The 10,951-nt window shown below is 62.0% G+C and overlaps 1 protein-coding gene across 16 annotated transcripts in view; it reads left to right on the plus strand.

Moving 5' to 3' along the window:
- The window catches only part of BIN1 (bridging integrator 1), a 59,824-nt gene extending 49,661 nt beyond the window's left edge, over positions 1 to 10,163 (plus strand). For 2 of the 16 annotated variants that reach the window (XM_054477167.2, XM_054477166.2), the window contains 8 exons: positions 530 to 658; positions 4,137 to 4,244; positions 4,699 to 4,722; positions 5,794 to 5,901; positions 6,937 to 7,026; positions 7,268 to 7,378; positions 7,658 to 7,759; positions 9,552 to 10,163. In XM_054477167.2, coding sequence (XP_054333142.1) covers positions 530 to 658; positions 4,137 to 4,244; positions 4,699 to 4,722; positions 5,794 to 5,901; positions 6,937 to 7,026; positions 7,268 to 7,378; positions 7,658 to 7,759; positions 9,552 to 9,659 — 780 coding nt within the window. In that variant the 3' untranslated portion in view covers positions 9,660 to 10,163. The remainder of the gene's footprint in view (positions 1 to 529; positions 659 to 4,136; positions 4,245 to 4,698; positions 4,723 to 5,793; positions 5,902 to 6,936; positions 7,027 to 7,267; positions 7,379 to 7,657; positions 7,760 to 9,551) is intronic. The other 14 variants (XM_063647334.1, XM_054477168.2, XM_054477171.2 and 11 more) reach the window with 7 other exon arrangements.
- The last annotated feature ends 788 nt before the right edge of the window (positions 10,164 to 10,951 follow it).

A 10,951-nucleotide genomic window follows, 5' to 3' on the forward strand; every position in this document is an offset into this window, starting at 1 on the left:
CATCCTGGTGCCACGCTGGCTTCCTCTGGGGTACACTCGTCTGAGCTGGGCTCCCTGTGGGCAGCCCTGTGCCCTGGGAGGTGGAGAGAGGGGCCTGCGGGAAGGCAGAGGTGGGCGGGGGGAGGCTGGGGCCCGGCTGTCTCTCAACAACTGTTTCCTTCCCCAGTCTTCTCACCAGGCCAGTGGGAGCCAGACCCTCCCACAGTTGGCCAGTGGGCAGCCTGGGGCCTCTCTCTCTTCTTCGCTCTCCTCCCTCCTCTCCCCTCACCTCTCTATCTCTTCTCTCTCCACACAGCATTTCTGGACCGCCTGCCTCAGTGTCCTTCTCGGGGGTGGCCTGGGGTCTTGGTGTCTATGTTGGGGGGCTGGGAGGGCAGTGACTCTTCATTTGCTGCGTCCTGCTCAGTGGCCTGGGTGGGGCTGTGGGCTGAGGTGTGACTAACCGTGGCTTTGTCTCTGTCTGTCTCCCCCAAACCCCGCGCTCTGCTGTGCCTTCCCGCGCGGCCCCTCACCCGCCGCTGACCCACAGCTCCGGAAAGGCCCACCAGTCCCTCCGCCTCCCAAACACACCCCGTCCAAGGAAGTCAAGCAGGAGCAGATCCTCAGCCTGTTTGAGGACACGTTTGTCCCTGAGATCAGCGTGACCACCCCCTCCCAGGTCAGCCGCGGCCGCCGCGGCCCAGCTCTCCTCTCTTCCTGCCCTCTCAGGGCGTGCATGGCCTTCATCCTCTATGCTTCTGTCTCAAGAGCCAGGAATCTGGCCAGAGAGAGTGTCAGTGTCCCTCTCTCACCCTTCCTTCCATCATCCTCCATCATCCTCCTCACCTCATCATCCTCCTCACCCATCTCTGAGCATGTACTAAGGCCAGATGCAGGGCCACAGAGGGGAAAGGTGCCGCCCCTCCCGGCGCAGCAGTCACGTCAGCAGCGCCCTCGCGGCGCAGTGGGTGCTATGGCAGAGGGGATCAGGGAGTGTGGAGGACCTGTGGCCGTCAGGGAAGGCTTCCAGGGGCAGGGAGAGTTGGAAGGTCCTGGAATGGCTGAAGCACCTGGACTTCAGCTCCCATAGCTACTGTCAGCCACTCGAGGGTGGGGGCAGTGGCCAGGCTGCAGGGCAGAGCTGCTGTGTGCACACTCCCTAAGAGGCGTGGAATGCCCAGATACAGCAGGGAGCCACCCAGGGTGGCTTGGGTCTCTCCCGACGGGCCCTTGGCTCAGCAAGGAGCCACGCAGAGGGTCTTGGGTCTCTCCCAGTGGGCTCTTGGCTCAGCTGTGGAGGTGCCTCTGAGGAGCCCGGCCCACAGCCCCACATCTCACGTCCTTCATGGTGGAGGTTGGGCTGGAGTACCTGTGCTGGAATCGCGTCTTGCCAGTGCTGGAGTGGGCTGATGTGTTGTCAGATTTGCCCAGAGGTGGCCGGCCTTCCCTGCACTCTCCGAGAGCTGACTGCCTTCTCAAGTCCAGCCCTCCAGGCCTCAGCCTCCCTCCTGTGGGTGAGCCAGGACCCTTCCCACACGGAGCCTCGCCTGTAGGGAAGGCTGTCCAGTCCAGGCTGTGGTGGCCTCCAGCAAACCCCTTCGCACAGCTCAGATGCCTAGTGGGGATAGGTCGGAGGGTGTGTGTGGGGAGTGGCCGCTGGGAACTGCGAACAGTGGTTGCTGCTAGGAAGGGTTGGGGATGGTGGGCCTCAAGCCCCTATGCAAAGACTAGAGCTAGAATTAAGGAACTTTAGATAGGAGGCTGCAGGTGTCTGGGTGGGTGATGCCCTAGTTCAGGGGCCTGGCAGCCGCGGGATCCCCTCTCTGTGGGATAGTGGCAGAGGGTGATGTAGGAAGAGCAGTGTGGGGCTGGGGCTGAGGACCTCCGGGGCTGCTTGCTGCTGGCCTCCCTGGCTCGAGCGTGCCTCCGCCCTGGGGATGCCCAGTGTGTGTGCAGGCGAGGGAGACGGGATGGCATGGACACTGGCAAATACTGAGCGGAGAATGGTGCCAGCCACTTCCTATACCCCATTGTTTGGTTTTCAACCACCCTCTGGGAGGGCATCATGCCCCCATTTAACAGGTGAGGAAAGGAACCTAGGGCCTATGCCGTGGGCCCACGCCAGAACAAGGTGTGCCAGGCCAGGAGGTGGCCCAGAGACCACCCGCACCCAGGCTCTGAGTGCGCCTGTCCCTCCATACCATACCTGCCTCCCTGGCCACTGCATGTGCCATCTCCAGGCAACTGGTCTTCCCGGTCTGGTCTAGGGTGGGGGAGCCATGACCTTTGGGTGGGGCATGGGGCAGGGGTGGGCTTGCCCTTGTCTATGACACTGGTGCCCACGGGCTTCCTGGCTGTGGGATGGTGAGTAGCCTATGTCCCTGTATGGAGGGAGAGTCCCGGGCCTGCATGGCGAGGTGCCACCTGCCGGGGCAGGGTAGCGAAGGGATGGTCAGCTCTCTGGCGGATGACCCTCCCCTTTGCACACGACGGGTATTGCTGCCTGGGTTGGCTGACTTCTCTGAGACGGGAGGGAGGGGTGTTGCTGGGGCAGGGTGGGGGCCACTGGGGAGAGATGCTGGCCGCCCGCTGGTGGGAGGCACCTCGAGGCTGTGCACGGGTGTCCTCAGGGCTCCTTCTTCAGAAACGGCCGGTTATGGGGCAGAGCAGTGACCTCCCTGCCCTAGGTTCCCCAGACAGGGCTGGACCTAAAGGAAAGTCAGCTGCTGCTGGGATGGACCCAGGGCAGGACTTGGGGCCTAGGGCCCCTGGTTCCAGGAAGTGAGTCCACTTGGCCTGAGCTGTCTGACACCTCGGCTTGGCCATGTGGATTGCTCCACGCCTTGTCCCCTGAGCTGCAGGACAGCTGGGTGCTTTTAGGACTGACGGCCTTGGGTCTCTCTCAATGGGCCCTCGGCTCAGCTATGGAGGTGCCTCTGGGGAGCTTGGCCCACAGCCCCAGGTCTCACATCCTTCATGGTGGAGGCCTGGTGGGAGGGCGCCCCTGTCAGTGCCCTGTGCCTGTCAAGAGCGTGTAGAGCCGGGAAGCTGCTGGCCTGGGCTGCGGGGCTGGGGTTCTTCCAGCACTGCCTGAGGGCCCCGGAGGGGAGCATGCCGGCCACGTCCCTCTCCTTTTAAACTTGGGCAAAGTTCTCTCTGGCCCCCAGAGGGAAGCCCCAGGTACAAGATGGAGACTGCAGCTGAGCCAGTCCCTGCTCCTCGGAAGTCAGCTTGTGCCCTGGGCATGGGTGCTGCCCCATGGCTCACTGGAGTCATTGTCCCCACCCGTGCTGGGGGCTCTAAGGAAGCCCCTTCCTCCCATGCTAGTCTGGCCCAGCTTATGGGGAGGCTTGTCACAGTATGGCCAGGGCCACCATGTCCCATCCCTGGGGCCATGCTTGTCACATGCCTATTCCTGGGCTCACTGGAAGGAGATCTTGGCGGGGGGCTGCTGGGAGGGGTCAAGGGCCTGCAGTTTTAACCCAGGTGCCCCAGGTGGTTCTGAAGCCCCCGAATGTTGAAGACCCCCACTTTGAAGCTTGGCCTCTTGGGCTTTGTGGGCTGGCTCCACCCTTTCCTCCATCCCTGGAGCTGACTGCTGGTGGTGTCGCCAGAGAGTGACCTGCCTGTCTGGGGTTGAGGAAAAGCCAGTGTGAAGTCTCTCCCTTTGGAACTTTCCCAGTCGGGAGCACTGAGGGTGGCTGTGGCGTGGTGTTACTCTTGTCACTGGGGGGTAGCGAGATCAGCAGAACTCTTGGGGCAGGGAGCGGAGAGGAGGTGCGGGCATCGGGGTGGGGGGGCCTGTCAGTCTGTGGATGGAGGCGGGAGAGAGCTGGGGCCTGGCGCTGGCCCTGTGGGGTGGTGGCCATGGGCTGGCCTATGACTGGGAGTTTGAGGCGGGCACTGGGGTTGTCCTCCTGGCGTGGGCGGGAGCCTGTGCCGGGGCGCGTGGCTTTGGGCAGTGCTCCCATGTGTGAGGTGGATGAGCTGGTGCCTGGGCTGTGTGCCAGCGTGTGTGCGTGTATGTGTGCTTGTTCTGTGCATGCGTGTTGTGTGTGTGTGTGTGTCCACGCGTGTGCCTGTGCCTGCAGTGTCTGCCTGGGGTGAGGGCTCCCAGCTTAACACTAACTGCTTCCTCCTCTGCTGCTGCTGCCAAGTTTGAGGCCCCGGGCCCTTTCTCGGAGCAGGCCAGTCTGCTGGACCTGGACTTTGACCCCCTCCCGCCCGTGACGAGCCCTGTGAAGGCACCCACGCCCTCCGGTCAGGTTGGTTGTGCCCACCACTGCCCATGGGCCCACCAGCTTCCAGGTGCCCAACCCTGGGCTCATGTTGCCTATTGGCCACGTGACCCCAGCTAGGCCTGGGTCACTGCCCTTCCCCTGGCACCTCAGCCTTCAGCCCTCATCACCTCCTGGTTGTAGGGCAGGAAGCAGCCCCTGATCAGCTGGGAGAACTCTCAGTAGGGAGTCACTGAACACTTCCCGGCAACTTTGTGCTCATCTTGCATCCTGGCCTGGGGTCTTGAAGCTCCCTGAGAGGTATCAGGAGCTCAGCCACCTGCAAACCTTGGAGTCTAGCTGGCTCTGAGCCACTCCTGTGCCTGCTGGGCTGGACGCCCCGCTGCTGGGGCGAGCGGGGGTAGGGTCCCTGGGGACTGCTTGCCGCCCTGTCTCTAACCTCTGTGCTAACTGTCCTTCTCACCCTCACTGCTGCGCTCAGTCAATTCCATGGGACCTCTGGGAGGTAAGCTGCACGTCTGCTCTTTGTCCAGCCCCTGGGGGAGCCACTCTTCCATATGTGTCCAGGTCCACATGCCTTGGCCTCCTCCTAGCCTGTTCACAGGTGCATGCACCCCCCACACACACCCCACACGCAGGACACACAGGCACATGCTCACGCATAGGGAGCTGGTGAGGCCACCCGCCTCCAGCCATTCTGCTGCTTCTCCCTCTGGCAGGCCCTTGGAAAAGGGGATCCTCAGCTTAGCTTGAGACAGGGGTCCCCTGAGATCTGGTCCTGTTTTCACAGCCTGTGAGTATTTGCCTCCAGACAGAAGTGGGCCGGTCACCCAGGATGGACGAGTGTCCTCAGGGTGTGGGGCAGGAGGGCCTCAGGGTAGAAGGTTCTTGCCTTCTCTGAGCGTTTTGGCAGTGGGGAGCTGTTTGGGAGGAAGGGGAGAGGGGAGGAATGGATGGTTTGAGAGAGTCAGGGAAGACAGGTTGTGGCTGAGTGCCTTCTGAGAGCAGGGCCTGCAGGCAGGTGCAAGGACATCTCACACAGGACCGTGTCACTGTCACCTGATAGCTCAGGACACAGAGGCTCAGGGAAGGCTCAGTACTTGCCCAAGAACTGGTTATGGTAGAGCCAGAATTCCAACAGGGTCTCCTGGGCTCTGTCCCTGAGACCCCCTGATACAGGCAGAGATGCTGGGAGGGGCAGGCGGGTGTGCAGGTGCCCTTGGGGCACACGCTGGCAGCCCAGGCTCCTGGGAGCTCTGGAGGCTCCACAGCAGGATTTCCCTCTGGAGGAAGCCAGAAAAAGCCAGCCTGGTGTGAGCTGGTAGGGCCATTCTGACAAGTGGATTTCGGTAGGTGCTGAGCTTGGGCAGCACAGTCACACCTGCCTGTCCCTTTGACAGTGGTAGGAGAGAGGATGTGGGAGGCGGATGGCTGGCCGGGCTCTGCTGGTACCCACCCTGCCCCCACCAACCCCAGCTGCTGGTGACATTTTCTCTTGTCTTTTGATCCTGCCCATTGCCTTTCCACCCCGGCCTCCCCGCCCCCTCCCTGTTCTCTCCTCGTGGCCTGTTACCAGCCCACAGAGAGTCCAGCCGGCAGCCTGCCTTCCGGGGAGCCCAGCGCTGCCGAGGGCACCTTTGCTGTGTCCTGGCCCAGCCAGACGGCCGAGCCGGGGCCTGCCCAAGTAAGTGCCCACCTCCAGCACCTGTCTGGTTTGTCCCCAGTCTCTGGGGGTGCAGCATGGAAGGAGAGCCCCGAGGAGGGGTTGCAGGAGGGACCAGGCCACCATGGATGTGAGGGTGAGGACAGGGTCCTGAGCTAGGCTGCCCCAGCACGGGCTTGTCACCAAGGCTGCCAGGGGTGACTGAGCGCAGCTGGGCGCATCAGCCCCTCCTGCTCACCCACCCCAGCCCAGCCTCCCAGCCCAGCCTCCCAGCGCAGCCTCCCAGCCCAGCCTCCCAGCGCAGGAGGAGCATTTAGAGCACCTACTGGTTTATGCCAGGCACTTTCCAGAATCTTCTCATTTAATCTTCATCGTCACTTTGCCAGCCAGACACTTCCTCCTTTTACAGATGAGGAGATGGGGCCTAGGAGGGTTGAGTAACTTGGTTCCAGCACTCAGAAGTGGCCAAGTCTGAGTGTCGGCCCAGGTCAGCCCAGCTCTGGGGTTCCTGCAGGGCCTGCCATGGTGCCCGTGCTGTGGTGCCCGTGCTGTGCCACACCCTTCTTGGATTTGGGCTGTGCACAGGCTGCACAGCACTGCCTGCGCTGGGTTGTGCTCAGGCTGGGACAGTTGTGTGTTGCTGTCCCCTGCCATGGACTATCTATAACTTCAGCAAGAACCTGCCACCTGCCGGGTCAAGCAGGGTGGGCGGGCGGTGGCTGTGGCTGGGTGAGGTCTTGGTGCTGAGAGGGCAGGGCCTGTGAGGCGGGGTTGGGGGTGGCACTCTGGGGCTTGCACTGGGCTTTTTCACAGCATGTCACTCACATCCCTGGGCCTGCCAGCGCCTACTCTTCAGCTGCTTCCCGGGCCCAGGGCCCAGCCTGTCCAGCAGAGGCTCCCTGGATTCTTCGAGGCACTGGGCAGTTCTAGACCCTGCTGCCAGCCAGGCGATGCCCCCAGCCCTGTCGCTTGGGTGCTGCCCTCCTGTGGCCTGTTTCCTGTGTCCCGGTTGTGTCCTGTCCTGTGTCTGACCCCAAGCCGGCATTTATGTTGCAGCCAGCAGAGGCCTCGGAGGTGGCGGGTGGGACCCAACCTGCGGCTGGAGCCCAGGAGCCAGGGGAGACGGCGGCAAGTGAAGCAGCCTCCGTAAGACAGCAGGGACAAAGCCCTGCCTTTTCCTCCCTGCCGCCCGCCTGCCTGCCCGGGGCTCCCCTGTGGCCCCTGCTGGTGCTGGTCCAGGCCTGGCTCCTGTTGAGGAAGCTGGAGGCGGGCCGGTCTGGCACCAGGCGCAAACACTTTTATCCCCTCCCCGCCCCTCTTCTCCTCGGTGGCCCTGGCTGTCCCTGGACCACCTCCCTGCTCAGCTGACCCGTACCTCTGCCACCAGAGCTCTCTTCCTGCTGTCGTGGTGGAGACCTTCCCAGCAACTGTGAATGGCACCGTGGAGGGCGGCAGTGGGGCCGGGCGCTTGGACCTGCCCCCAGGTTTCATGTTCAAGGTGAGCCCACAGCCTCTGACTGCTGCAGTCCCTCGGTGCCCTGGTGGGCAGATGAGAACCCTGAGCCTCAGGAGGCTCTGTGGTTTGCCCAAAGTCGTGCAGGTGCTACTAGGTCACTCCCAGCCGGCAAGGTGGCATCTGAGCGCCACACTGTCCTGCTGCTTTTGAGCACTCCTGGTCTCCATATTGCCACCTGCACCTCCCACACGCGAGGCCTGTGCTCTGTGCAGGGCTGGAGGTGGGACAGAAGGTCTGACTTGCCATCCGCATCCTCTGCAGGTACAGGCCCAGCACGACTACACGGCCACCGACACAGACGAGCTGCAGCTCAAGGCTGGTGACGTGGTGCTGGTGATCCCCTTCCAGAACCCTGAAGAGCAGGTGAGGGCTGGGTGGGGCCGCCAGAGTGCAGGGGGACCACAGGCATCCTGGCTGCTGCTGGCACCGCCGTGGCGGGGACAGGCCAGCAGGGGGCAGCAGAGGCCAGCGAGCACCAGGGCTCCTGTGCCAACTGCTCCTCCCCCGCCTCCACGTCTGGCTTTTTCCTCTCTCCCTTCCTCTCCTCTCCCTTTCCTTGGCCCGTCTTCTGTTAGGCCTCTCTCTCTTCCTGTCCCCATACCCTCTTCTTCCTGTAGCCTCTGCTTCTCCCCACATCCCCCTTTGCTCAGGCGCTCTCAGCTCTGCCTCTGTCTCTCCCCTCCTCTTCTCCTGGCGGCTGTGCCTGAGGCCTGCCTCCCTCCTGGGACAAGATGCTTGACCCCTCCTGCCGTACCCACAAGGTGCCTACCCTGCAGCCGGCCGGAGCACTGGTTGGGCTCATGAAGCCCCGTGTGCCGTCCCTCGAGGCGGGCCCTGCCCTGTGCACGCAGGGCCCTGGGCTTCCCAGCTGTGTCCCCAGCTGAGGCTCACCCACGATGCCTTCCAGACCCTTCTCCTGGTGTGGCTTCGTGTTAGTCTCCTGGAAGTGAGGGCTCCTGTTGAGCCTGGGCGGGTGCTAAGTGTGTCCCTCCTAGGTCTGGGACCCTCCTGGATCTGGGTCAGTTGCCCCTCCCAGGGGGCCGTGGACTCTTGGCAGGAGCCTCCCTGCTGTGTAGAGCCAGCTTTGCTTGTGGGGGGTCGGTGGTGCCACGTGGGTATCTGGCTCCTTCCACGGCTCAGCCCCTGAGCACCTCCGGCTGTGCACAGAGGGCCTGGCCGGCTTCTTCCTGCTTCCAGAGAACATGTTTAGCCATCAACGCATCTGTATGAATGGGTTATCAGAGCGGCTGAGGGTGACAGTGGGTCTGCCTGGGTCTTGGATGAGGCGGACCCTACTGGGAGTTCTGGGCTGGGATGTAGGGGTACCAGGTACTTACTGAGGTTCGGGGCAGGAGGCCCGAGTGATGAGGACCTCCTGGGCCTGGCACTGATTCGGCCCTTTCTCCTAAGCCCCAAGATCTTCACGGACCTCCTAGTGGGCCAGCCCTGGCTGGGTAGGATTTCAAGCAGACTCCTGCCCAGAGCCCACAGTGAGAATTGCCCTGGGGCTGCTGGAAGGGGCTCAGATAGGGCATAAGTAGGGTCTGTGACCAGGCTGACAAGGACACAGAGGGAAATAACAAAGACCCAGGTAGGCCCCAGGCACAGCCCCGTGGCAGGGGCAGCCTCAGCCCAGCCACTGGCAGGAGTGGATGGCCATGCAGCTCCCCGTGACCCACCTGGGGCCAGGGGCCTGTCAGCACCCCCAGAGAAGGCCTTAAGGGGGTCAGGATTGAAGCAAAGGGCAAGTCGAAGTTGGAAGGACTGGTGGGATGGCCCCAAGTCCCTCTAGAACTTGTAACTTGTCACTCCCAGAACTTTCTGGGGTTGTTTGAGAAGCCTGGAAGCCTGGAAGGGCTGATGTGCTCTGCATGCACATCATGCATGCAGTGGGCCTCACCAGAACCAGCCACAAAATGTTAGATCCACCTGCAGACGACAGGCTGGCTCCTGTGGTGCCTGTGGGCAGGAGCCTCAGCCAGCAGCATCAGGAAGTGCTGCCTGGAGGAGGTGTTCTCAAGGTGGGCTTGGCAGGCTGAGGGGCCAAGAACAGCAGGAGGAGGGGCCGTCTTCCCAGCAGGTTGGAGTGGGATGCGTGCCCTGTGGCGTCGAGCCCCTTGCTCATTCCTGTGCGACCCGGTGCTCTGCCCCTCAGGATGAAGGCTGGCTCATGGGCGTGAAGGAGAGCGACTGGAACCAGCACAAGGAGCTGGAGAAGTGCCGCGGCGTCTTCCCTGAGAACTTCACTGAGAGGGTCCCATGACGGCGGGGCCCAGGCAGCCTCCGGGCGTGTGAAGAACACCTCCTCCCGAAAAATGTGTGGTTCTTTTTTTTGTTTTGTTTTCGTTTTTAATCTTTTGAAGAGCAAAGGGAAATCAAGAGGAGACTCCCAGGCATAGGGGCGTTCTCCCAAAGATTAGGTCGTTTTCCAAAGAGCCGCGTCCTGGCAAGTCCGGCGGAATTCACCAGTGTTCCTGAAGCTGCTGTGTCCCCTAGTTGAGTTCCTGGCGCCCCTGCCCATGCCCGCATGTGTGCCTGGCCGCAGGGTGGGGCTGGGGGCTGCCGAGCCACCATGCTTGCCTGAAGCTTCGGCCGCGCCACCCGGGCAAGGGTCCTCTTTTCCTGGCAGCTGCTGTGGGTGGGGCCCAGATACCAGCCTAGCCTGGCTCTGCCCCGCAGACGGTCTGTGTGCTGTTTGAAAATAAATCTTAGTGTTCAAAACAAAATGAAACCAAAAAAAAAAAAATGATAAAAAACTCTCAGAAAACGTGTGTGTATTTGTTCTCCCTCTTCTTGTCCGTGAATGCGGATGGAACCGTGTTATCTGTGGCTTTCTTACCGAGATGGTCTGCCCCCGAAGGCCCGCTGCCCTGGGCTGGTGCACCACAGGGCTTCAGCCCCTGTCCCCTGGGGTTCTTACAGGTGGTCAGCTGGAGGTCAGGGACTGGGGGCTTGGGTGAAGGGGCTTGGCGAGCCATCTCTGTCCGAGAAGTCTGCTGAGTGCTATCCCAAGTGACCTTTTTTATTTTATTTTATTTCGTCGTTTTGAGACAGAGTTTTGCTCTTGTCGCCCAGGCTGGAGTGCAATGGCGAGACCTTGGCTCACTGCAACCTCCCGCTCCTGGATTCAAGCGATTATCCTGCCTCAGCCTCCTGAGTAGCTGGGATTACAGGCGTGAGCCACCACACCGGGCTAATTTTCTATTTTTAGGAGAGATGGGGTTTCACCATGTTGGCCAGGCTGGTCGCAAACTCCTGACCTCAGGTGATCCACCTGCCTCGGACTCCCAAAGTGTTGGGATTACAGGCATGAGCCACCACACCCAGTGACCTTATTTAATGCGCATGAGAACCTGTGGTTCAGGTACCAGGACTCCCTTTCACAGATGAGGAAGCTGAGGCCCATGGAGGTCCAGTTACCGGCAGGTAAGTGGTGGCACTGGGCTGTGGGTCTGAGCACTTGACCCCAGACCAAGGGCAATGCTTGTGTCTGGTGGGGTCTGAAGGGCCTGGGTGGGGGGCAGGCATGCTGGCCTGGCTCGTCCCTTATCTCTT

Source organism: Pongo pygmaeus, chromosome 11, assembly GCF_028885625.2.
Source record: "Pongo pygmaeus isolate AG05252 chromosome 11, NHGRI_mPonPyg2-v2.0_pri, whole genome shotgun sequence".
Taxonomy (NCBI): domain Eukaryota; kingdom Metazoa; phylum Chordata; class Mammalia; order Primates; family Hominidae; genus Pongo; species Pongo pygmaeus.